At 37.4% G+C, this 27,920-nt stretch overlaps 1 protein-coding gene across 5 annotated transcripts; it reads right to left on the reverse strand.

Moving 5' to 3' along the window:
* Positions 1-27,904, reverse strand: LOC103704462 (sister chromatid cohesion protein SCC2). Of its 5 annotated transcripts, none has more exons than XM_008787745.4 (28): positions 27,455-27,904; positions 27,213-27,322; positions 26,140-26,276; positions 25,959-26,058; positions 25,627-25,877; positions 20,348-20,455; positions 20,068-20,179; positions 19,317-19,413; positions 19,011-19,197; positions 18,504-18,935; positions 17,908-18,434; positions 17,613-17,820; positions 17,479-17,529; positions 17,220-17,378; positions 16,972-17,139; positions 12,261-12,560; positions 12,020-12,172; positions 10,714-10,883; positions 8,610-8,718; positions 3,144-3,305; positions 2,956-3,060; positions 2,651-2,884; positions 2,319-2,452; positions 1,967-2,233; positions 1,588-1,882; positions 1,144-1,236; positions 906-1,031; positions 1-490 (listed from the first exon to the last, which is right to left on the reverse strand). In XM_008787745.4, the coding sequence occupies exons 1-28, from the start codon at positions 27,688-27,690 to the stop codon at positions 254-256; spliced, it is 5,268 nt and encodes a 1,755-aa protein (XP_008785967.2). In that variant the 5' UTR covers positions 27,691-27,904; the 3' UTR covers positions 1-253. The 5 variants fall into 5 exon arrangements, with proteins under 5 accessions (XP_008785967.2, XP_038971690.1, XP_008785966.2 ...); XM_039115762.1 differs by having other exon boundaries at positions 17,908-18,410; positions 25,959-26,067; XM_008787744.4 differs by having other exon boundaries at positions 25,959-26,067.
* Positions 27,905-27,920: the final 16 nt, after the last annotated feature.

The raw sequence follows: 27,920 nt of genomic DNA on the forward strand, positions 1-27,920 counted from the left end.
AAAACACTGCAAAAAATTGATTTCCATTACTTTGAAGCTGGAGCACAAGCTGAATGGTCCTGCTACCACCATAGAAAAAAAAAAGAAGCTACGATAAAGGGGACAGCGACCAACAAGTGCCCCAGTTTAATGAGACCCTAACTACAACTAAACTTCCTTGTTACTGCTATGGATGCAATTGAACAATTTCTCACCCCAGCCCTCCCCTCTCCCTATAATCCTATAATGTACAGTAATGCTGCATCAGTTTTAATTACACCCGTAATCTGGTAACCCTGCCACCATTGCTCTTTTGGTTGCTAAAGTTAAGCCTTCGCGGCCCTCCAGTCCAGTCCTCGTCGTCATCATCATCGTCATCCTCACCATCTTCACCTTTACCGCGCGCAGCTTTTCCGCTTCTTGAACTTCTTGGAGTAGGGTGTTTCCTCTTGACATTAGCTGTGTAAGTTGCATAGTCTATAGTATCTTCCCTAAGCAACCTCTTGAATTCCTGCATTACAATATCATATTATGAATTAGTGCAATCTGGAACTTTGCATTGTGAAGGGCACGGGAAAATGCGGAACAGGGTAATAGGTTTAAACCTAACAAGCAGTTGATAACTGGGCTATGGTCAGAAAGTGGTCATGTGAATTACAACACAAACTGTTTTCAGCCAAGTGACACTATAGTTATATAACTAATAAGCCAATATAATGGAAGAAAGTTTACTTTAATGTGAGACTGATGACTGACCGAATTGTTGATAGATCTTTTTCCAATTAAATCAGGTTTTTAACATGAGATAAGAAAAACAACAATCAAATGTCCAGAAGTTCCAAGGACTTCACGTGTAAAATGTCAGATTTATATTAGTGCAGCAATACAGGATGTCATTTTAGAAATCTAAAATTTCAATAGCAAACCTGATATTTTTCAACCATATCTTGATAAGAAGCAGGCAAACTGATTGGAGCATCATGGATGCTGAAGGGAATATTTTGCTTAGATATTGTCTCTCCAGGCTTTGGATGTTCCTTCAGAGAAAATGCCTAATGCGGAAACGAATGGAGATTTTTCATTAATTGGTTTGAGATAATTGAATGGGCATGATCTACAGCAACAAAGGCAAGAAATGACTACTAAGTTAAGAAAAGAACAAACCTGGCACCGGGCATCATTTAAACCATACACAATTTTTAAATGTCTTTTCAGCTTTAGGAGGAGTTGCAGAGCTATTGCATCATGGCAATCAGCCTGAAAAGCAAACAGAATGTCAATAACCAGTAGAACTAATTTGTACATGAGACTAAGATGGCATTGTAGTAGCACCACTACTTGATAAAAATAGAAACTCTATGACTTTGATAAGAAACAGAACAATATCAAATTGTATATGGAAAATATTAAAGCAACATAAGAACAAAAGATTCAACATAAATTGCCATTGACAGGAAAGACAGGATAGCAAAATGTACAGTGAATTCTCATCCTGCTTCAATGATAGAAAATTTACAAAAGAAAACAGAAATAATCTATTCATGATTATCCTGCTTCAGCATCCGCACAACTGTTATCTGACTGAAGAGAAAAAGAAAATTTTATTACCTGAAACTTTTGTAGGTCTTCTTTTGAAATACCACATGTATTGTTAGATATACTTTCAGGAGTCACTGTCATGATGTGCTTGGATAAATGATGCACTCCAGGTTCGGCTTCCACCTTTTGATTTTCACTAGGGAACTTCACAGAATCCCGCTGCTGTGAGAAGGAACTCCACGTTTTCATATTTGCCTCAAGAGACCCAGCTCGGACTTGTATTACTCGATTGATATCATAAATCAAATAAAGAGGCTCATCAGGGCAAGTAAATGGGAGAGATGCAAGAATTTCCGTGCAATATCTACAAAAAGCAGATAGCATTTTCAATTCAAATGCTTATTGAATTATAATCTAGCATAAGAAAGATAATTTTTTGGATACTTACAGAAGAAAGCTAACTGATGAATAATTCCAACCAGCAGACTCAAATTTCCGCACTATTGAGTGCATAAATTTGTTCCTTGAAACACGATTTCCTCGAATAAGCCTGTATATTCGAGATATTCCTGGCCTGACAAATGCTATGGGATTTCCATCAGATTTTCCTCTTGCATTTCCTGATACTGTATTATGGTTGCTTGCAATTGATTGGACAAACTTATATGACATCTGGAGCCCATCTCCCAAACGGCTTTCAAAGAAAGAAGGATACCTGCAAAAATACAGATATTACTTAACCTATACCATCCCAACGTGTAAAAATATTAGAAAGGCAACACGTCTAATTAGATTCATACTTTTCATTCATGTTCATGAGCAAGAGATGGGCCAACTTTGAATTCACCTCCAGTGGATCAGTTTCTAGTGCTACAAGATATGGAACGCATGTAATTGGATGAACCAGACCTTGACGTAGTACAATTTCTACAATCTGCAAAATAGAACAAAAAAAAAAAATCAAATGGAAAAACAGTGCATAGCCAAAAAAAAAAAAAAGAAGAAGACAACCTATGGGCAAGGCACAAAGCAAAAAAAAAAAAAAACAGCACACAGCATACAATAGATTTCTTATGGGAAAAAAGCAGTAAGAGTAGAAAAACCAGCAAGAGTAGAAAAGTCAGGTTCTTGCCTTTAGTGCAGATTGACGAACTTGATCATTCACATCCAAGCATGTTTCCAAAATACTATTCCAATACAACTGAACTATTCCCCCACAAATGTTAGTGTCACCTGCACCCGCAGCCTCAGGCACTCTGTTTGCAGCGTCTTCTGAATATTTAGTTGCAGTCTTATTGACAGAGTTGGTAGTCAGCTGGCTTTCCGCATCCAGAAGATATTCATATAGGTTTTGCAAAGCTTGCATCTGCTAAAAATGATAGATTATAATGGACAGATAAAAGGGATACATAACTAAAAAAAACAAAATACAAGAACCTTTAGTCGAGAATCAGCGCCTGAAGATAATGAGGTCTCTAATATTTTCCCAATATCCTTTTCCAACATGTACTCAGGCCTAGCAATCAGAATGTAACCTAATGCCTACAAAAGATAATGTAGCATAAATCAAATGCTTGAGACTGTAACTACAACTTCATTAATAAAATCTGGGGGAAAATGCTCACCTGTAAAGCCCGGACCTTCAAGCCAAAATCCTCCGCAAGCAGATATTTTTTCACCAACGAGAGACTCTTAACAATATGAAGACATTGGTTATCAGATGTAACCATTAGTTCATTGCCATACCTAAGGAGAAGCCCAAGACAAAAAAGAGAACGCCCCAATAACTGAACATTAAAGAGAAATCACACTTTGTCAGGTAATAGAATCATTAACTAAATTGCAGATACATTGGCAATGATTAGAGAGAAAGAGAAAGAGATGTGAAGCAGAAACCAAGTTGATGTACTCCAACGGTAAAAGCCAAGGACAAATATTAACCAAGTTGTATGGGCAGAGTGCCAAGGCTAGTGTTGGGCATGGGGCCGTGCCGGGCCGGGCCGGCCCAGGCCCACCGGGCCCGAGGTCTAAACGGGCCGTGCCTGGCCCGGCCCGCTTATGAAGCGGGCCGTGCCGGCACGGCCCGTCGCGGGTGCAAAAGGAAGCCCGGCCCGGCCCCCGGCCCGTCTATTGGCGGGCCGGGCCGGGCACGGCACGCCACGGGCCGTGCCAGGCACGGCCCGTAACGGATGGCACGGCCCGCAACGGTGAGGGGTGAGGAAAATAGCCGTTTCCAACGGCTATTTTGGGAAAAAGTCGGTTTTACCCCTCCCAACAGTCCAATAACGGCTGAATTGAGGGGTATTTTGGGAAAAAAAATTTTGGCCTTCTATAAATAGCCCTTTCCTCCCTCATTCTCACCACACCAAACCAACTATTCTCTCCTTCTCTAATACTATTATTTCTCTCTTCTAAAGTGCTCTTCTAGCAATTTAATTTTTAGTTTGCATTTAGCAAGTGTTCAAGTGCTACACAAGAGGAGGTTCCTGTTGAGAAGAGAAGGTCACTCCTGTTGAGAGCACAAGAGGAAGCTCAGAATCTCGGCTCTGCGGCTCTGCCTCTGCCCTCCGACCCTCTACTCAATTCCTCCAATCCTCCTTGTGGTTAGTTTTTATTTTTTTAATTCATCAATTTAGATATGTCATCTTTTGAGGAAAGTCAGTTCGGCATTCCTCCTGTTTCTGAGGGAGAAGAAACTAATCTCCAACCCCATGTTCCTAGTTCCTCTAGAACTAGTGAACCGAGTGAAGATCAAGCCTCTTCTCGTAAGAGGACTAGTGCTGTATGGACTGAATTTGATAGAGTTATGGTTGATGGAGTCTGAAAAGCTAAATGTAAAAAATGTGCCAAACTGTATAGTTGTAGTAGTAGTGGGGGAACAGGGCATTTAAAAAGACATCAAGAGAGTCATAGGATGCATGATTCTCATGCTCAAACTCAAAGTACCCTTAATATACAAGGGCGAATACTTGTAGGTAATTTTGCATATAATCATGAAAATCAAAGAAAAGCACTTGTAAAATGGATAGTTAAGGATGAATTACTTTTTAGTTTATGTGAATCTTTTAATTTTGAAGAATATGTTCAATTAAACCTACAACCTGCTTACAAAAGAACTAGTAGGCGTACATTTAGAAGAGTAGCTATGACTAACTTTTTAGCAATGAAACAAAGTTTAATTGAATCACTTTCTACTTTAAATGTAAAAATTTCATTAACTTCTGATATTTGGTCAGCATCTGTAGGTAGTAATTGTTTTATTGCCATTACTGCTAATTATATTGATAATGATTGGCAATTAAATAAACGTATTCTTGCTTTTCGTGCTTTTGATTTTCCACATTCTGGGCAACAAATTTCAAATATCATTTATCAAACTGCATGTTCATATAATATTAATGATAAAATTATGTCTATTACTTTTGATAATGCATCTAATAATAATTCTGCTGTTGCATTATTAAAAGACTCATTGCATCCCATGTTAGATGGAAATTTATTGCATATTAGATGTGCATGTCATATCTTAAATCTTTCTGTTCAAGCTGGCATGGGTATGATTCAAGATGTGATTGGTAAAATTAGAAATGCAGTTTCTTTTATTCATGCTTCAAGATCAAGACTTCAAGAATTTAAGAAACTATGTATAAATCATGGTAAACGTTTTAAAAAATTTAAACTTGATGTAATTACTCGTTGGAACTCAACATATAGCATGATACATGATGCATACCCATATAGAAACTTATTAAGTGCATATATTAATGATCGTGGATTAGACTTTACATTGACTGAAACTGATTGGAATAAAGGAAAAATTTTGGAAGATTTTTTGCTTAGTTTTTATAATGCTACCAATGTTCTTTCTGGTATTTATTATCCAACTTCATGTTTATTTTTACAACAAGCATATATAATTAGTCAAAAATTTGCAGAACATAGATATGATGATGTTTTAATGCCTATTATTGACCTAATGGAATCTAAATGGAATGAGTATTGGGACAAGATATGTCCTATGCATAACTTAGCTGCTGTATTTGATCCTAGAGTTAAATTAAATGGCGTGCTAATTTTACTTGATGCATACTATGAAAATATGATTAAAGATCCTGAACCTGCTAAAAATGAGGTAAAACAACTTCTTTATGATATTTATGCTATATATGATGAAAAAATTCGTGGATCTAGAACACAAATACAAACCTCTATTCCTTCTTCTAGTAGTTCTCGTTCGTCATCTATTTTTTCATTCATTGCACAGAGAAGACACACACATGCTTCAAGTTTATCTTCATCTTCTTCATCTTTAAGTAGTGAACTAGAATTTTATTTACGAAATGATCTTCAGTCTGCATATGATGAAAATCAAATAGAGAATCTAGATGTATTATCTTGGTGGAAGAGTGTTAGAAATCAATATCCTGTTATGTCTGCAATTGCACGCGATATTTTAGCTGTGCCGATGTCCACGGTAGCATCGGAATCCGCTTTTAGTGCAGGTCGGCGTGTTCTTGACGAAAAGAGAAGTAGGATGACGGGCGAAACGGTGGAGATGCTTCTCTGCTTCAAAGATTGGTTGGATGCTGAGGCAAGACTTCAAGATAAAGGTGGACATAATACAATATCCTCTGATGATGATGATACAAACACTACTGAAGACTGAAGAGTGAATACTGATTCACTGAATCACTGATGATTAGTAAGATTTCTTAATTTTTTATAATTGTACATTTTTATTGTATTCTGGAGGTCAGACCAAGGTCCAAACCTCGGCCCTTTGGCCCCTTTCTTATTGTATTCTGGAGGTCAGACCAAGGTCCAAACCTCCCTTCATGTACCATTTTGATTTAAATTAATAAACTGGTAGGGGTCTATGCCAAACCCCCCACCATTAAGGTGGCTTTATATTCATAAATCCTTAGTTTTCAATATTTATTAATTTATTAAAAAAATTTATGAAGCATTAATTTTTATCGGGCCGGGCCTGGCCCAGGCCCGGACCGTGCCAGGCCCGCGGGCCAGCCCGGCCCAGGCCCTGATGGGCCGTGCCGGGCTGGCCTGCGGGCCTAGAGCGGGCCGTGCCGGCCCAGGCCCGAAGCGGGCCGTGCCTGGGTCGGCCCGCGGGCCAGTAACCTGTGACCCGGCACGGCCCCTTTAAATGGGCCGTGCCAGGCACGGCCCGGCACTGTAGCTATCGGGCCGTGCCAGACACGGCCCTCTTCGTGCCGGGCCGTGGGCGGCCCGGCCCAGTGCCCAACTCTAGCCAAGGCCAAAGTACAATAATTATTGTTACTCAATTATAATGCACAGTTAAAGGGTCAAAACAACAGGATGTGTTCGGATTTTTAAATGATTAAAGTTCTGATTAGCTTTAAAGAAAAACAAGAACTAAATATCTAATTATCTCTAAAAGTAAATATCAGAGAACACTTACCTAAATCACCCATGCTACTCATTTAAAAAATTAGGTATGCACAAAAAATGGTAAATGACACAACAATCTACTTCCATAAGCTGTGACATCATGCAAGCATTAAATATCTTAGCATCAACAACTGTAAAAAGTGAAAGCACTTAAATGACTTGCTGCTAGAATGATATTATCTGCAAGTTGATTTTAACATGTATGAGATATGATAGCTTTACGCATGACAAATAGCAATAATAACAAGAAACTGTGGTAATTATTTAATGTGGCTTCCACAGAGATGTGAGATACCAACCAACAAATTCTAGTAGTAGGCCTTGTGCATGACAAGGCCAGAAAACTTGTAATGTTGAGTGCATGCATTTTGTCAGCAGCAAATGGACCAAACATGAGTCACACAAGATGACAAAATAGATAAATACATATATAATAAAGAAAAGCTGGAAAATTTAGTAAATAAAATTACAAATTATCTGTTGAATGTATTAAACCAGTAACTAAGATGAACATATACTGACTAAAAAGGAGAGCAAAAAGACATAGATACAGATATTAACAAATGGCTTCTTGCTTAGATCTATAATGCAAGGGATGTTAGTTAGGATAATCTACCAGGATAGGGCACTGATATCAAACAAGTATTGGCATGGTAACACCAATATGGATAAAGATTCTTTTACAATTTCCCTAGATTCCTCCAACTAAGAGGTCCTAATTTTGTCGGAAAGAATCTAGAATCTAGAATACATTAACCATACCACAAATAATTAGAGACCTTGTATTCTTTTGCTGCTTCCAACCCCACAAAATAGGCAATGCACATTTAAAAAACAGTTATTAACATAAAACATTAGAAAACATAGTTACTGGACATAAAGGTCTCGACTCTAAATTCAAATTCACATCGATCAACTACCTCTAAAAGACATACTTCTTTTATGCGCTGTCATTTTGCAGCATAATCACTAATATATGTTACAAAATAATGTCTGAAATCTCACATGATCGCCACTATCTGTAAGTAAAATCACTAAATTCTTTCCTTTTAGAAGAAAGTGGGTGGGTGGGGGGGTCTCAAAAACTATGGCACATCATAATAGCATCTAAGAATAAAACCGATACACAATGTACAAGCGGTACAATGATTTTTCAAGGACATATTCCACCCCAAAAAAGCCTAAAAATACATCGAAATTAATGGTAAGATCATACATGCATGAATCTGTAGTAGATGCATGATGCATGCATTCCCTATTCCATAAACCAATGAAAAGAACTACTAGTATTAAGATCTTTGGTTATTGTTATCTTCAGTGCCATCGCATTTTACAATTTAAATGAACATTTTTCCTAAAAAAATTACACAACGATGTCTCTGGAACTGTCATGACCTACCAAACAAATTAGAGAGAGAGAGAGAGAAAGAGAGAGATCAAAACAAATGAAAAGATATAACGATCCAATCTTATTTAGAAGACAAGGTAAAACTTTAGATATGCAAGCAGATGTAGTACATGTATCATCAAAATCCCGACCAACAATATGATCATGTTGGCATTAAGAGGGTAAGACCCAAAGAGACAAGTAATAGAAATCCTATTTAACACGCAATGGGAAACATCCCTACTTCACAATATACAGGCAAAGTAAAGATGACTACCTGTTTATTATCAAAATTTGGACCATGCAGATGTTTGGAAAAAATCTGAATCAGATGCTCAACTAAACTTGTTCCTTTGCCAGCTATTTTACTAAGTGAACAAAGGCACCTGGATGAAAATAGAAATATCAGCTTTCAATAGTAATTAACAGCCCAGAGGCAGCATTTAGTGAGAAAAGAAGAAACGGAAAAAGCATGCATTCGGACTAAGAATTTTAAAAAAAAAAAAACAAAAAAAAATACTGATGTAATGATGCAACAACATAATTCACATGAGCAACTATCCATAGAGGACCACAGAAACCAAAATAGCAAAATTGTTGAGAAAGCAACGTGGGGAATGGGAAATGGACACATTTAGCTACCAAGAACAAAAAAGAAAAAAGGGAAGAAAAAACATATCAGCTTATTCTGATATTTGCATGCTTGGATCCTGATGAGCATAATTAAATCAAAATGCTGAGTCTGAATGTATAACTAATATATCTTCATCAAGTAAAACAAATTTGACACACTATTTCAAATTCAAGATCATACAATCTCAAAGGCTACTTTTTTATTATAAAAAGATGTGATTGATCCATCTCAATGACAAAATGGGTTTCATGCTGTACAGTCATCCAAATACAACTAACGTGCCCAACCTAACTTTCCTACAAACCCAAGCTTCCCAATTATCAACTCTTGCTCCTTCATCGAGTTTATGAAAAGATATGCCCGGATTAGAGTTGCCAGATTATAAACCACAGATGCTAACAGAAATTAAATGAAATCCACAAAACAACATGATTCAAGGGTTTTTAATAACTTAAACAAGTTTGGACATATATAAGGTTACCTATATAGTAGCCACATTTTCATACTCCTAAAAATAATGGTTTTCAGGCTCAAATAGGGTAGTGAAGTTAGTTTTCTTTTAAGATAAAGAAGTTCTGAAAATTAAAGAACTTCAAAGGCAAACCATTTAATAAGGATTTTCTTTCTCCAACATTTTGTCAAAAAAAAATTGGATGCAGTTTCAAGGGTACAATTCTTATACCTATCAAGAAATTTTGGTCTTATAGAGAAACTGTTTTAGGGACTACAGTCAGAATTCCTGATAGCTTGCAACTATAGATATTTATAAAGTTTTTCAGTCAAACTCCATCGTCTATTTTATCAGCTTATACTTCATAATGCATGCTTGACTCATAAGGTCTTACAAACCATAGTAGGATCGGACAGCTGGTGTATGTAAATTGAGCGATTCAAAAATTAATATCAATAAGCAGCATAAGATAAATAACCAGACAGATATAACATTTAAAACAGCAACGGTCAAGAAATCAATGCAAAGGACATATATTGATAACTGCAAAGTTGTCATACAGCATTAAGCCGTATACAATTGATAGCCCAGCACCACATACTTTGGACTCTTGAAGTTAGACAGGAAAACTGAACAACGAAAAATGCTGTACCATCATCGAACATGGAGAAAGAAAGAGCAACCAAAATGGGCTTAGAACTGATCAACAAAGTCAACAACGCAGAGAAAAAACTTTATGCATTATTGACATGGGGGAACCTTAAGCTTGTATAGTTTTCCATGACATAGCTACATCATGCTGAATAAAGTTGTGCAAATATATTGCTGCATGCATCAGTTCCTTTTTTAAGATGCCATAATCAAATCAATCCAAATGAACTTATTAGTTATCTAAACAACCAGTCAGTAAGACATAAATGTATATAACTATTAAGCGAATTGGTATTTGAAGGATAAACAGATGTCTCGATATATAACCATATATAATAATAAATGACTACAAAAGAGAAAATCAGACATAAGTTGTACCACTACTGAACTTGACCTAATCTGCAGTAAGTGAATATCATGGACAGGTTATGCACAAAGTTTTTGTATGAAAGCTTACAAAACCAAAGATAGTTTCCATGCCAATGGTGGTTTCGAATTTTGCAATAAACAACTTTCATATCCCAAGTATGAGAGAGAGAGAGAGAGAGAGAGAGAGAGGAAAAAATAGAAATATCTAGGTGAAAAGCAAAGTATTATTCACAAATTTGGAAATTCAAACAGAAGATAGTGAGGAAGATAAGATACTTGATACAAGCATGCACGACTGTCAGGAATGAATGACGAACAATCATGTGTTTCAGATCCTGTTCAAGTTCCTCGATAACACTTTGTGTCGGCTTTCGGAGCAATGGAAGTACAGCATCAATCACAAATATTATACTCTCAAGCAACTGAGCAATTGATTTATTATCCACCTACACATGAGAATGAGAGGTCAACTGAAATTTCAGTGCAGATAAAGTTAATCAGTATTCATTTTCTCCTCAAGTGATTGTAAACATTTGTATTACCAAAAGAATATCATGAGATTAAATATCCATTACCATAAAAGAAAATGCAGTTAAGAAAGTAAGCATGCATGTGCATTCAAATTATGCGTGATTATTGATACTTGTCTTTCTGTTGTATGACTATGGAACGATTGTGGAATCCAAAACAACTTAATAAAAATTCTTTAGTGCAATTTTTTATCAAATATATAATGAACTACAAGAACATGGGTGCATTGTCACAATGTAAATCTCAGCCTCAGTTGTTGCAAGCTCCAAATCCAGAAAAAAAAGACAAGGCTTTGTTGAGGCGGCACAACTTGAAATCCTGTTGGAGAACCTCTGCCTATTCTTCTGCTATCTTCCTTTCTGCACCTCTACATGCTAATCTCCTAAACCTACTTGTTTGTGCAGCACATTTCATTAATTCTGTCCTCTCATTCATCCTCCCTCTCAAATGATTGAGAAAAGAAGCTAATTAAACTGCTTGGACATCCAATCCTCCTCCATAAGTTTTCTTCTTAGTCCTCTTCCAACTATCTCTTTACTTTTGTCTCACATTGTTTTCGTCCACCCTTCTAGACCCCCTGCTCTTATTTCTCCTAATCTGCCTCATCAATGCTTCAATGATAACCTCTCATTTCCCTTGCAGTTTTTACTTGAGAACATTATTCCCTCAACCTGAACAACTTGTATATCAGGTGCTTAGTTGATATAATCATTCTTGATTTCTAACTAATCATTCATGGCCTCTCTTAAAAAGCATTAGAAAATGCAGTGCTCTATTGCCAAACATGGGCAACAAGGGCAGCATAAATGTTGAGGTCAGAAAAAAGTGCTGCTGATATAAAGATGTGTCATTCAAATTGTAAATTCATATCAATTTTCAATGGACGCTTAACAAACATTCATGAGCATTTTCATTATATAATGTTGGTAATCACAATAAGTTGCTTTCAGGGCTCTCAAAGTCAATAAAATCTAAAACTGATTACCAATAAACCTCTGTGATAGTCACATTGATTGACCCTGAGAAGATCAACAAGTACAACTGTAATTACCTGGTTCTTTAGGTATGGTTGCAGAGTGACAACAAACTGAGATGGATCTGTAGCTGGTGCACAGAGGGTCGGATCTACAACACAAAATGCATGCAAAGCAAGCACATATGGAAGTGCACGGACCTCTGTTTCATCATTTGTTCCCTCTTCTACCTAAAAATATGCAAGATGTTAAAAATGAATAAAGTGATGCAGTCTATATAGGAGGAATTTGACTGCTGATCTGGCCAGGAACCTCTACCTGCAAGATTCTTTCTAATAAACGTTTGCATATTAATTCACAACGTTTACGTACAGACGCCAGAGAAAATGCATTAATCCCAGTAGCTTTAGCTGATTGTGGAAGAAAATCAAGTGCTAAGTTGCGCTTTATAATTGTGACAAGAAGATGATGATTAGGCATCTTCCTCAGCATATCAACAATCTGCTCGGTCTTTTTTGCCACTTCCATAGGTACAGAGCTACCATCAGCTACTAAGTGTTTCTGACTTCCAGATGGTTCTTCAAACCAGAACTCGTAAAATGTCTTGCATACTAGGTCCTGTTAATAATCAATAGCAAGCACAAATACATAGTGAAATGAATTATCACGTACATGTAATGATAATAAAAACAAATTAAAAGGGGGTGGGGGACTATTGGCAAATGTGTGACAGTGTGAATGAATGCATCAGCAAGGCATAGTGCACCATCCATCGCTCAGTTAACTAGACCAACATTGTTACTCTATATAATTGATATGATGCCTGGCTTGTTTCAGACATGCTGGATCTAAACCAAACAGGCAGCCTAAGAGTCTAGCTCATCAAGCAGGCATAATGCCAACCAGATCTATTTACTTTCTCAAAATTGAACCGGACCTGCCCATTAGTAAGTGGGAGTGATCTGGGCCCCAAGCCAAGTCCAAGCCAAGGACATGCCCAATTAGACAAGTCTACGACCCTACATATGAAGATTATAGTGTATAAATTCTAAAACTAAACACAGAAAAGTAACCCAACATAAGTGAAAGTAATCAGACTTCGTTTGCATCCAGCATGATCTCAGACCCAACTCCCAAGCAAAACTATGTGCTTAAAAGCTTCATGTCAAGCCCAAACACAAGGGAGGCATAGAGCTCTAAACAGTATTGAGCAATTGGTAATTGCCTATTATTGGGTCCAAGTAACAGGTTTAAGCTCCATCAGAATTGCAAATCAGATTCAGATCTAAAACATCAAATCATACCTAGAGTCTATAAGCCTGAGACCTTAGTAGCCGTATATGGTACCTAGTATCCTAGAGTTTAAGCTCAATTCTGGTCGGATCCAAGCATGGAATAACCGTTTTCTTTACAAATGAATTCAAAATAAGTAGCTGTACATGGTACCTGGTATCCTAGAGTCTATAAGCCCAAGACGTTAGTAACAGGAATCTTATATATTTGAAGACTCAAGACCATAGAATTACCATCCTGTCTGTTAATCTTCCCAGGCAATCCTCCTCATCTTACAACACAGTTGGTGCATGAAACTTGGAAGAATATACTAGCATCTCAGGGTATAATCAGCATCACATTTGGGCACACTAAATGAGCATATCTACAACAATTTCTTTTTCATATTTTATTATATTTATATTCTTTTTTCTCCTTCACGTATACGATCAGGTTGACTGATTTCTCCACATAACTTCCAGGCTTCCTACAATTTTTAGCATGATTAAGTTCAGATCACTGGAGGATCTGAAACAAAACTTGTCTGTTTATATCCACATATAAGACATCATAGGTGAGAATAAGACAACTTAGTTCTAGCTAGAACAGATCAGTGCAATTTCTTTCTTCCTACTTTCCTTCGGTGAACAAGTGACAAGTAAAATAAGAGATGCAGCATACAAGCTTCCGTGTGTGTGTGTGTGTGTGTGTGTTTCGAAAAAGAGAGGTGATTGCAGAAATCTTTCAGGCCTTACATTTAGTTTCATGTTCGAGTTTGAAAGAGAGGTAGCTCAGAATATGGAAGGACTCTACTCAACCCTTAACAAAAGCCATGACTGGCATGTTTATTTGCTATATAATGCATGTGATAAGATGACTAAAATACCCTTTAGTTGTTAGTTCCATATGAGATTAAATGGTACGTGCAAACTTCTCACAGGTTGCAAGTGAGAACCTTATAAAAGTGCAAGTGGTCTACTGAAATATTTAACTGAACTATAATTCATAAATGGCACCCCACATTTTCATAGAAAATTAAAAGAGGATGAAGCAACTTCTTCCTTGCCCTGACACACAAGTCAAATTAACACACAAGTTAAATTAACGACTAAATCATAGCAGATTTTTATATGTTCCGAGCCATGATGCCTGAACTTCCAAAACCATTAACCTTAGCTAACTTAGCATGACACTCCTACAAATCCGCCATTTTAAACCAAGAACTCACAATGGCAAAAACATAGATTTTCTTTTCCTCCTCTCCTCTCCACAAGTTCACAACATTTGCAACTTATTCAACTAAGAATAATACCTAAGCTGGATAAAAATAATATTTTATACAATTGGACTTTGACATGGAGCTCAACAAGCCAAATCTACCAATTTTTTGGAAAGGCAACATGAAACCTGCAACAGCCCATTTGTAATTCCAGTTCATTCGTCCCTAAAACATTAGGTATACATAGAGCTACTTATCCACAGTTGCTAAGTGCTCAATAACTTGCACTTGCTACCCTAAAACATTAGGTATACATATAGCTCCATATCCACAGTTGCTAAGTGCTCAATAACTTACACTTGCTTCCTATAATCACTCAACTCAGAAACATAGTTATCCTATTCAGAAGTAGCAAATTTGCAGAATTTTCAACCACATCATTGTCAAGCCACTGATGAAGTTTAATTTGATATCATATGAGCGTGTCGGTACCGAGCACCGTACCGGTTCTCCTGCGGCACGAGTCGCTACGGGCCGTGCCGGGCATGTACTGACAGAGGAAAGAGCATGGTACCGTAGGAGAGAAGAAAAAAGAGAGAAAAGGGGGAGAGAGGGAGGGTGGCAGATGCCGGCGGAGGGTCGGTGGAGGCCATTCGAAACAAAGGAACCGGCCACGGCTTCGCCTCCCGCGGCCTCTGCCGGCCATCCGCCCTCTCCCTCCCCCACTCACTCTCTCTTTCCTTCTCCTTCTCCAGCTCCGGCAACGAATTTCGTTTCCGTTGCCGGAACCGTACCAATGAACCACCGGTACAGCTCGGAACCACCCAGTTCGGGACGGTTCCGCCAACCCTAGTTAAAAGTAAAAAATTGGATCCGAGCTTACTTTTGATAGATCAGAGTCATCAGACCCTTGAATCCACAAGACAAGAAGAGCAACAGAGTAATTTCTCCAAACGCATTTTGACAACGCCAAATGACATAACAAGTTATTCAACATTGATGTCTCTCTCTCTTTCTCTCTCTTCCCTTTTCTGAAAATAAAGGCGCCAACACTTCCAATCATTTCAAAGAAATGATTAACACTTGAGGAAATGCTTCCTAAGATTCAAACAAAGAAACTCATACATTTGGGGGAGCACAACCACTAGGCTATAGCCCAGTTTACTATCACTCTTGTCTCTTAGACCTACCAAATGAAATTTCTAAGACTCCAAATAGAAAACTATTACCCTTACCTACCTTCACTTGTCACATTTGACTCTTCATATACTTAAGATTGCTGACTAGACTTGAACATCCACTAAGCTACCAGACTATACCTCAAGGATTTCAAGGGTTTCAAGCGTTTTTGGTCCCTTTTTCAGCCCATCACTGAATTAAGTGACCAAGAATATCAAGGTTGGGTCAAGCAGGTTAAATTGTGTCAATTAAAAGTAGGTCCATGCAGTTACCGATTAGACAGGCCAGGCTAGGTCAGGTCATGAGGTGGGCCATGTGTGGACAGGGGTTGAATGGTTCCAACACAACTTGGGTCAGGTCAGGTCAAGGTTTCACATGTTGCTATCCCAACACGACTGAACCAAAATCCAACCCAATCTCAACCCACTGCCACACTAGGAAAAACATCTGGTAGTTTTCATTAGAAATGAGGTCTTCAGTTTAGTTTCAGCAACATGTCAAAAACAACAAACAAATATTCACTTAACTACTTCAAGTTGATCTACATGATAGAAATCGTCTGATGATCATCAGATAGATCATTGCCCATAACCACAACATTGCACTCCTCGTGCATCCTTTTGAATATATGAAATTGGAAAAATGGATAGACAAAGCAGTGGACTTCTTCACCAGGAATAGGGATCCTACATGTGGTGTCAACAACTAATACACATTTTTAACTTCTTTTCATTTATGCACTGATGTTCCTTGTGAGCCTCCAATCTTGGGCATCTCTTTATTTTCTAGTTGAGTTTATTTGTTGCACTCCTTGCTTTTGATAAAAATATCAACCATCAATCAGAAAAAAAGGCAAGAACCTAGTAAATCACTTGAACAGCCCTCCTATCATCAGAAACTCATAAATCTTTACACAACAGAAATAGCAGCTCCCTCATGCAAACCTCTCTACGTAAAGTCGAACAGGCCCTCAAGAAACCATAATTTGATATAATCCAGCATAGCTAGCATGGAGAACGAATAGTACCCAAACAAAACCAAATTATAACTTAACTACCACAAAGACTAGAAAGATAAATATAATATATAGTTGAAATAATAAAGTGAAAATATTTACTTTATATAGGGAATTTTAGAAAAACCAAATTTGACTAATACAGACAATTCTTTGGATCAGCTCAACAAGGTGAACAAAACAGAGGATGTCAACAGACTTTCTCTTTATCAGATGTGAGGGAAAACAGGGACCATTAGCAAACCCCAAAATTCCAATTCTTCCATCAGGTTTTATTAAAAGGATCATGTAATCTATTATTGAACTACTATGCAAAATTCAATTTACGATGATAATCAACTTACCTGTATGCTAGATTCTTCATCACTAACACGAGAAATGATCTCAATAAACGCGTGTGTTGCGTCTGAGAAGTTAGAGTTAGAAGTACATAGATCACGAATAATTTTAATGGAACGTTTGCGTACACTCACTCCCATATCCTTTATCCGTTCAGCAACCTTTTCAAAGTACTGTCAAACAGAAATAGCATTCAACTTTTAGAGAAAATATCTATAGAAGTACAAGAATGCATCAGCATAATTTAACCTACCTTCAAACCAACATCAGGATGAGAGGCAATATGCCTACCCACAAGTTCTAGAGCAGCTTCACGAACAGAGATTGCTGAGTCACAAAACCTTCCTTCAACAGCGCATTGGACACGTTTATCACAAAGAACCTCAGGATCAGCTTCAACTATGGCACTAACCTGAACATGGGGGCAGGAGGGGGAATGCAAAAATCAACAATGAATGATAGAGAAATTAGGATCAGAATTATATGCTCTATGAAGGCAACTGAATGCTCACTGCACGTAAGGCCTTTGCTCTCAATACTGGAGAGTTCTCCCTCAAGCTTGCCTGACAATGATAATTTCTTTTAACACTTGACGTAGATGTTACCTCCAGAAACAAAAGGACACAGAAAACAGCAAAATATTTACCAAAAGAAGAGAGAGAATTTTATCAAATCCTCTAGAAAAGGAATTGTTTTGACCCAATGCTAAGCATATCTTTTTAGCCCAATCTCTTGACAACAATAAAGTATTCCCAGAATCCCGCAAAATCTCCTTCAATTTCAATCTAGCAAGATAGTAATTCATCCTTTCCTGAGCAAGAGGATCATCCTTGTACCACAAGCAAAGATAGAACCTGCACATGGTTCTCCAATTAAAGTCTCAGTAAATTTTAAAGAAATCGAAATAATAAGATTAAAGAAAAAAGGTCGAGATAACAAACCAGCGAGCAAACAAATTTGCATCATCTTGTGGACCAGTTTCCTGAAGATAATTCAAAAGAATTTGTTGAACAACTTCCAGCCTGGTAGTCGATTCAGAATCTCCAGGAGCATTGCTTGCAGTACCTGTTTTTCTTTTACCATTATCTTTGCTTTGTAACTTGCAGTGTGATTGTAAAACAACAAGCTGCTTTTTGCAAAGACAGATATGGCAAGACCAATCCCGGAGTAAAATTTCTTGTCCAGTGACTCCCATGCAATCTGCATGAAAGCATCTCTGACAAACATGACAAACAATGTTCACACCTCTCCCATTTAGACAAACAGAACATACATCCTTCATATCATTGGGAACATCACTTTTTCCATCAACCAATTCTTTTAAGATCCAAAACCTATTGCCGCCGCAAATGACAGCATCATGTTTCAGTCTTGCTGCAATCATTCCCAAAAGGTCAATAGCCATGCACCGTGCCGCAATATCTTTCGATTTCAACCCAGCATTCTGGAGCAGCAATACACAAAGAACCTGCATACATCACACCATTAACAGAGTAATAATTGTGGACTCTGTTACATTGTGACCAAGAATCATCACCTCAAGTATTGGAGCAGAAGCAGGATATTCCGGTAAGTTCAAGGTTGTCAGCAGATCCATGACAAGGTTTTCTAAAATCGCCTTCGACTCGGAGACATCCTGCACTTTAGCATTAGTAAAACGCTGAAGAACACTAGTCCAGAAAAGGCAACATGCCTCTGTTGCAGTTTCATGACATTTTGTTGGGTAACTCGCATCAATTGAGGAATCTACAATGTTATTCCAATTTGATGTTGTCTTCAAGCTTTCAGGGAGGTTTGCACTGAATTGTACCAACTGAATCAACAAGGCTGTTATCATTTGAATCTGCTTCTGCTCCTCATCTGGTAGATGGTAGGCTCGAACGGCACGCTTGGAACATTGCAACTTCCGTAGAAGCTGAAGTGTTTCATCTATCAAGAAACTCCTATGTTGTGGGTATGAAGCAAACACCTGTACTCAGGAGCAAATATGGTAAGCAATAAAATCATAAAGATGCTAACAAAATAATGGCAGAATAGACATTACCCCACAAATCAAGTTTATAGACTTCAATTGCAGGAGCTGTATATTATCCACCAAGAAAGTTGAAAAGCTTGTTTTGACTAACTGTAGGATGCAACTATCTGATAGGCGTACTACCGAAAGAAGATCCTTAAGAAATGCTAAAATTGAGCAAAGTTTCTGAACCACTGAATAAACTGCTGCAGGAATCCTGACATGAAAAAGATATGCAACTGTGCGTGACATACCTGATTGTATATTTGATATAACCAAAACATGCACAGAAAGTAAAATTAAGTGACAAATAATCAGGAAAAGGTGAAATTGTACTTGTTCCCCACAGACTTCTTCACATTAACACTCCGAATATTACGCCGTCTTTTGCCTACTGAACTGTTATCAATGTCATCATGTTCATTCTCATCACCTTAATTAAAATAAACTTACATTAGATACCAGCAAGGTAAAAGCAAAGTTTCCATATTTAAATACAAAAGAAAACTCTTTCAAACTAGTGCTAGCCTTGCTAGGCAAATGGAAATGCACAGGTCACTAGTATAATCCGGTCATATATGTTAGCTGCACTTTGCAAAGGAAGAGAAGCTTTCAAACAGGCCTCAAAGCGGCAATATGGCCGTTTAAATTAGAGCAGACAGCTTGACATAGAAACCATGAAGCAAAGTTAAGATCCCCTTATGATCAAGCATGGTTTCAAGTGCCAGCCAGCACGTACAATGTTGGCCAGTACTGCCACCTGGAACAGGTTGGCATGGCACCTATGAAATATTTTTCTAAAAAAAAAAACTAAAAGAGCTTTTTAATTCCTTTTCTTTTTGTTTTGGTACAGAATGGCACTTATGCTGACTTGCAAACCCTGTGCCACTGGCACTCAAATACTTGGGTTCAAGCTGTTTGCTTGAAACTCCATATAGCACCTGGCCTGTTTTGAAGCCCTCATGAAAATACACTTCTATTATCTGTGAGTAGATCATAACCATGCATCATCTATTAAAAAAAACAGTTAGCATCAAGAAAACAAACAAACATGTAAATATGACAATTCAATATCCTGGGAATTTACCACCAAGTGCACCATTTTCATTTGGTTTTTGAAGGCTACGGAATGATGGATTAAATGCAGCCATGCTGTCCATGATCTGATGCCTTGAGAAATCAATAATTCGTTCAATAACCTGATATGTTGAAACACAAATCAGAATTAGAATGCCTCCCAAACTACTTCAGTAATTTCATTGGGCCATCATCATCTAAATACATAAATGAATAGCAGGCATAAATACAGGAACATCGCACTCATCTAATAAACCAAAGAGCAGAGAAATCAAAGGGTAAGCACGAACTTCTTCTTTGTATAGCTGCTTTGGCATATCTTGATGAGTCATAATCGCTAGAGCCGCATAGGTGGACTCCAGTGCACATAGGACCAACTGTTCTGCATCTATATCTGGCTGGAACAGCACAGATGCATCAGAGAGAGAATAAGAACCATATATTCAGCCAAAATTATCGAGCACAAAATCAGAGCCATAACATAGAGGAGGCTAGAACTGAAACAGTGGATTTCAACAACATAATCAATGGCGAAAGACAACACTAGAAGTGTCGAGAGCATCAACATCCCTCTTTCAACAAAAGGCAGTAACTGACACAATTTTGGAGAACTAAAGGACCTAACAAAACAGATGTTTGTTTCGATTGAACAAACAAAAAATTACAGCCACTCACTTCGAGTCAGCATGTGATATAAACTCCGACAATAAGACTTACAATGATTTCAATAAGAAAGCAAATTATTCCTTGCCAAGAATATCTTCTTGCATAATTCAATAACTCAAATGGCCAATTCCACTTTCATCAACAGTATGATATCATTAAAAAATGACATCATCTGCATGGCATCCTTTATTACAGACCAACCATACTATAACTGAGGCTGCAAGTGGCATTACATGGCCACAGATGGAATGATATACAAATACGAAGCATTGCAGCTTCAAATTCGCATGATAGTCTGACATGCATGACTACTGATCTCCAAATCCACATCTGGACCATATCCCAAGTGTTCCCTATCTCAATCAAGCACATGCAATAGACATACTCCATCCATCCATCAAGTGTTTCCATATTTAGCTATCCTTCATAGCAGAAAACTTCTACCCGATATGTCACACATGCTAAACTCTAAGGAAAATTGTTCCCACACTTTCTTTCTAAGAGCTTCCTATTTTGAAGTATTTCTGAAAGAATTGCTTCCCTACACCTGCATTTTACATCTCGGTACCTGGTCCCATACCATTACCTTACCAATATGGTATGCTCCCATACCCTTTTCAGCACATGGTAAAGGTGTTAAGTAAGAACAACGCCTATATAATATATTGGAACATTACCATATCAAGGCCCTATAGCGTACTGACTCCCCACAAGTGCAGTATGGTAAGCCTGATATGAAGTGATGCGGTCCAATATGCAAAACCTTGACCCAAACACACTCCATTTCAGGTAACTATAGACCAACCATGTGCATCACACATGCTTGTTTGTTCTCTAAGATACCTCATATCAACAACTGCAAGACAACATCATCTTGCAAGCTTCATCTTCTTGCTCTTTTAATTATGATTTCAGTAAATTGGCAAATTATATATATATATATATATATATATATATATATATATATATAAAATATATATATTCCCAATTGATGATGGGAAGTAAACAAAATAGTAGTTGCACATTATATGCTTTATGCGTCTTTACGGGAACATGCATTAAACTATACTAAAGGTCTAACTATATCTAGTTAGGTACATGCATGTATACATTCATGTGAATATAGACACACTCATTCCCTCTATAGGTGGCTGGGCATTAAGTGTGCTTAATAAACACTTCCTTCCAATGCTTCATCCTCCCATTTTTGCACAATCCTAGTTTTAGTCTTTATTAGTTCCTTTTCTCTCTTTCCCTATGTTTGGTTGGGGTCATGAGAGGGAGGATGGATGGGGTTGGAATGATGGATGGCCCCCATCCATCACTTGGTTCAAAAAGTCTTAGGAAGGATGGGCGAGAAGGAGGGATTGCCCATCCATCCCGGCCCACCAATTTGCATCCTCCCAAATTGAGAGGATGCAAGAAAGGATGGAGCATGTGAGGGTGTATTTCTATGTTGACAAAATTATCCCTTATTAATTTTTTTAACAAAACTCTAACACTTCTTCACTCTTTTTTAGCAAAGATTAGTAAAAATGTCATACAAATATCATCCATCCTTCCTTTCATTCCTCATATACTAAACAGAGGAGGGAATCATTCCCACCCATCCTTCCACACTTCACCAAGCACACGGGAAGATGGATGGAAGATATATCCATCCTCTCCCTCATCCATCTTTCCTCTCTTATTTAGGTATTTGTTATAAATATAGTACTGATTGGGTGATGTATACTTTATGAGGCTTCTGGGAACCAAATTAAATGTATGCATATGATTGGTGCCCATGTGAATGAATGTGCATAGACATGACTAGTTATTTACTATATGGGGGTAGGCATCCAACAGCGAAGCATTGCTGTTTTCAAGAATTAGCCCAGGCCCATAAAGGATAAAGCCAAAAGGCTAGATTTCACTCTTTCGAGATTTCGAGATCGAATCATAGCTTATAGTTTTGTATTAGGAAGAGATGACTGAAACATGAATATAAAAAAGAATTAGGAAAGAAAGCTCATTAGGTCAAAACATCGTGAGGGTATAGTTCCTCACTCGATCCACCTCCATCCACTTTGCTTTATGAGGATTTTGTCCCTTCAGGCCGAAGGGACCTTTCCTTACATTTTCGGCTCGAGTTCCAGTTTCAGAAAAATGGGATTCATTCTTCAAAGCCGGATAATCAGTAGTATTCCTCTCGCTAGCTATCCTGAGTAAGAGGGGGCCAGTCTGGCATGGAAATCTGGAAGGCAAGGACTTAGCATGTTTGGCTTTATTGAGGCATATGTGGTATGTCCGAAGACTATGAAGAAGCCCTTTCTACCCTATCGAGACAAGAATAACACTCTCATCTTTCCTACCGGGGAATTCATAGATACTACAACCAAAACACAAGCTGAAAAACCCTAATCAATGATCTTCTCACATCCAATGTGATTCTGCACAAAGCAGGGCCCCTCACCTAAACATGTGATTTACAATATGGATTTTCTAGAGCTAATGTGATTTCATCATAAAGATACCTCAAGTTGTTTTTATCTCATAAATTTATTGAAAATGTATAATAAAGAAACCTTACTGAAGCTGGACAGCATGTTCATAAAAATATGCAAGGGAAAATAAGATAAATTATATGTCAATCCCCATTTATTAATTTTATATTCCAATCCATGCAGCCGCAATAACAATTAAAAATTTATTATCCTATAACCTGATACAACAAGCTGGCTGCATAAACAGTCCTTTTAAAGTTGTTGCAAATCTGCTAGGTAAACATGAGGGGTCTATCAATAAAGAAAGTAATCATAAATTACCAAAAACTGAAAACCATAGAAATAGGAGGGATTTGCAGTTCTTGCAGTCATGATTTAAGATATAAATTTATAGCTTTATGACAGCGATGGCCCAAAACAACTCTAGGTGGTTATAGCATTATATTGGATCCCTATCTGGCCTACCCGAAAAATCAAGGAAAAATAAGTTTTACAAAAATAATTATTTATGTAGGAATAAAAAGAAATATAGATAAAGAAGAAACTTATGTATAAACAAACAAAGTAATGGGGAATCAACAAAGTAATATTTAATTGATTTATTTCCCATTAAGTTGGTATAGGCATATATAAGAAATATAAAAGGGGATTCCAGTAAGGATAGGTACTTAGTTAAAGTTTTATTGAAGGATACATGAGAAGGAAGGGAAGATCTAGAAAACCGTAGAATACCTTAGAATAACATTAAAGACAGCCTAAATTTGAATACTTGGCAAATGAGGATCCATAAAGTGAACCTCGAATTGTTAAGACAAGCTTGACGGTTATGTCTATTATTTTGCATAAATAAATATGACAAGTGATCCAACAAAACGAGCATCAGAAAGTAGGTAAGTGGGAGGAAGGAAAACTAAGCAGGAACATAGGATCAGGAAGAGATTATTGTTATCCATGGGAAGATGTAGGTGGCATGGGGATGGTGTGAAAGGTGGAGAGAGAGGCGGTTGTCAAGATAGTTTGGGGGAAAAGAGAAAGACAAAAGGAGAGTGAAGTTACATATAGAGTTTGAAAGAGAGTTAAACGGAAAAAAAAAGATCTGGAAAAGAGTAAAAAAAACGAGACACTACCTGAAATACGATGGCGGAGCCCAGATCGGGCCATACCCCTCACTCACCCAAAAACAAAAAGAATCCAAATCTAAATTTTCTACCTCAGCACCCTCTCATACATACATACGCACATATATCTACATTGATGCACTTTCAAGTGTCTGTTACAATACATGCTGCTATTTGTTTCCATATCAATTTTTGTTTGATCCATTCTGTTTAAATATTTTTTGACCAACCTGGTCTCCAGTCCATTGCAAACATTCAATATTCATCCCTATAAGAAAAGATAAATATGATTTAAACAATTTGGACAAAATATACATCTAACAACTCATCTTTTGATAATCTGGAGAAATTTAGATAACATTTATTTTGTTTTATTTGGACAAGAAAACTAAGAGCTTCTTTACGAATATATTTTGACTCAATAAACTCATAATCCTGCCAACAACCTAATAGTTAATTGGATGGATGGCATATACAGACTTGAGCAAGAAGCCAGCAACTTCCTTAGGAAAGACATGATTTATAATATCCATCAAACCAACCTAAAGAATTTCAATAATATCATGAATTAACAGATTGAAAAATGGGACAAAAAAAGCAACAGAAATTTTCTTTATCCACAAACAAATGCTGTTCTTCTTCCCATTTAGGGGTTCATAATTTTATATCAGTATTTTCTTTTAAAATGTTTTCTTATAATGATAAAAGGAATATTTATTTGTACTCTTTTTACTATTACTGTTGTTTGAGATGTGAATTATGAATAGTTGAAACTAGAGTCCATTCTCTTATCCATTTCATTCGTACTATTTGTTGATTTTTATGGGGTGAATTTTCAATTTGCATCCCCTTTTCAGAGCAAAAAGCTTCTTCAGGTTTTTAATAGCAGAATCTGCTTCATTACAATAAATATTTTAATCATTGATTTCACATAACTGAAGAATAACTCCAATAATAACTTTTAAGTTTTTCTAATTCTTTGTAACTACAACTCTTTACAACAAAAGAAAAATATTAAAATATATGTGAAAGATTTTAAATAAAATTTAAAAAAATAAAAGAAGTGAAGAAAGGAGGAAAATGACTTAAAAGGCTGTTGTTAACTAGAACAAGATTATACATGTAATATATGAACAAGATCTCAGACATATGAAGTATATGCATCTGCATTTTTTATATCAGCCGCAAGCAACAATCATTAAGCAACTGCTGAAAGCAAAAAGAGTTTTCCTTGGCAAAAATGACAAAAAAAATGCTCCACAAATAAAATGAGACTTGTATATTGCAAATAATACTTACATTTTCGTTCCCATCAATTGACAAACCTTGAGCACACTGAATCTGTCGATCTAGAACATCTATAAGTCTCACAAGAATATCAAGAGGAATCAAATGCAAGACTTTCTTAGAACAAAAAGACAACATTTCATTTACAAGCAGCTTAACATCAGCCAAAGGAAGAGATGATCCCTCTGCTCCTTCTATATCATCAGGAAATTCTACTCTCCCGCAGAAGTCTTCCACCATCTCACAGAAGCTTGAGATGATATCTAAATTTGAGGTTCACAAATGTTACACCAGCACAAGATTAGCAGATGGTAACAGCGGAAATCAAAGAAAACATAGCAAACCTTGAGGGTGAGGGAGATCTGGCCCTGATGATGAAGGAGCAGAATCACTTTCTTTCTTTTTAATTCTTGGTTTTCTTGAACCAGCAGGAGTTGGTATCTCCTGCAATTCCTATCATGGTGGAGATTAAAGCTAACGAAGTTACAAAATAAGATAACCAACATATAATATAAATAAACTCACATGAACCATATTCTTGGCGGAATGGTTGTTAATGGCACTACAATGGTCCCTTTGTACTTGAACAATATTGAGTACATTCTGTTCAAAAGGTTTATGTTCTAACACTTGATTATTACAAGTCTGCTCCTGAAGAGAACCTGAGAAACTTAAACAGCAGAATGTAACATAAGCAAGAGGTTCATTAAAGTTCAAGGTATTAAAATGTGATACTTTGTGCAGCTTAACAATAGAAATAGCTACTAGATATTATTAAGCAAGATAGACAACCAAAATCTGGAAGTATGAGGTTATAATAATCAACAGGTTATAAACTGTAAAATATCTAAACATTCTAGGGTAGAAAGAATTTACAAGGTCACCAACTATATAAAAGATACATAACTTGAGTTTCAACAACAATTAAAAATACCTTAAAGCTAAACACCACACAAACACAAAAAAAATGAAAAAAAACATTAACTTTCCATACGCTCACTTTTTGGTGAAGCAAAGACAAGGTTTCAAGACATCGACCAAGACCAGTCACAAATGTATTTACATGCTAACAAGAAGTATATCCATGAGGCATAGTACAGAATTTGGAGGATGCAGTGATGCTATGAAGCTTCCATTATTCAATCCTCCTAATAAAGAACCAAAGGTTCTACATTATTTCCAAAAGAATTCAGTCATGGATTATATTTGGGAAGTCAAACTTTTCTTAAAGTTGGCATTTTAATTATACTCTAAATAAAAAAATAACATTACATTAGTCATTAAGATACATCCATACCATTAGATACAATGGCAGATTAATTTCATAGCAACCTTCAAATTTTAGTTCACAACACTTATCATGGGTTGTAGGCAGCAAATTTGGGGAATTAAAATGGGCATAGTTTTCTAATGATGGATTCCACAACAATCCAAATATTCAAGGTGGATTCCTCAAGCCTAACATCCATATGTACATTCAATTTCACAGTCAATTGGGAAGGTGGCGTTGGAGAGAGAGCAAAAACGATAAGGAACTATAATATAAGCGTGCATTGACTGTTACAACCTCAGATATCAACAAACTGACAATGATTTACCTCGAACAGAGTGCTCGAATGCTTCCGGGTTGTACTTGAGGACTTCCCGGTAGAACCTCGAATACTCCCCCGGGTTGTGAGGAACAGTCCTAGCATTTGCTTTTAGATTTCTATAATAAAACTTCATATTAGATATGGAAGTAAACACGGATACAAGTCTAGATTAGCATAAACTAAATAAAAAATTCATATTTTGCCCAAACGAGTCGTAACAACAAGACAATCTCAGCAGAAAGACTTACAGATAGCCAACATCACAGTTCCGGAGGACCTCCGCAATCGTACTGGCGTGGGAGAGAACTTCCGGCCGGTCAGCGGCCGGAGCACCAACGGGCTCGTCGAAGAGCCCGAGCTTCTGATCCGAGGAGCCGAAGCACACCGGGAGCGAGGGCAGGGACAGGGACGGGGCGATCTCGGAGTGAGTGGTATTCGAGAGTCGGCACGCCTTCTCGTACCCGAGCGCCTGGTGGAACTCCATGGATAGGGGCAGCCGGATAGGTCGAGTCGAAACTAGGTCGCGCCGGGGATCATGGGGTCGTAATTCGGCGCCTGATATCGAAAGTTTAGCATAGATTGGGGCGAAATTAGGGTTTGGGCGGGGATGATGCGCCCTAGGTTGGGAGGGGAGGAGGGGAATTCGATACGAACGGGGGAGTGGCGCGGCAAAGGATGTACTCGCCTTTCCGAAAAGAGGGCTCCGCCGGGCGG

This window comes from Phoenix dactylifera, unplaced genomic scaffold (assembly GCF_009389715.1).
Source record: "Phoenix dactylifera cultivar Barhee BC4 unplaced genomic scaffold, palm_55x_up_171113_PBpolish2nd_filt_p 000007F, whole genome shotgun sequence".
NCBI lineage: Eukaryota > Viridiplantae > Streptophyta > Magnoliopsida > Arecales > Arecaceae > Phoenix > Phoenix dactylifera.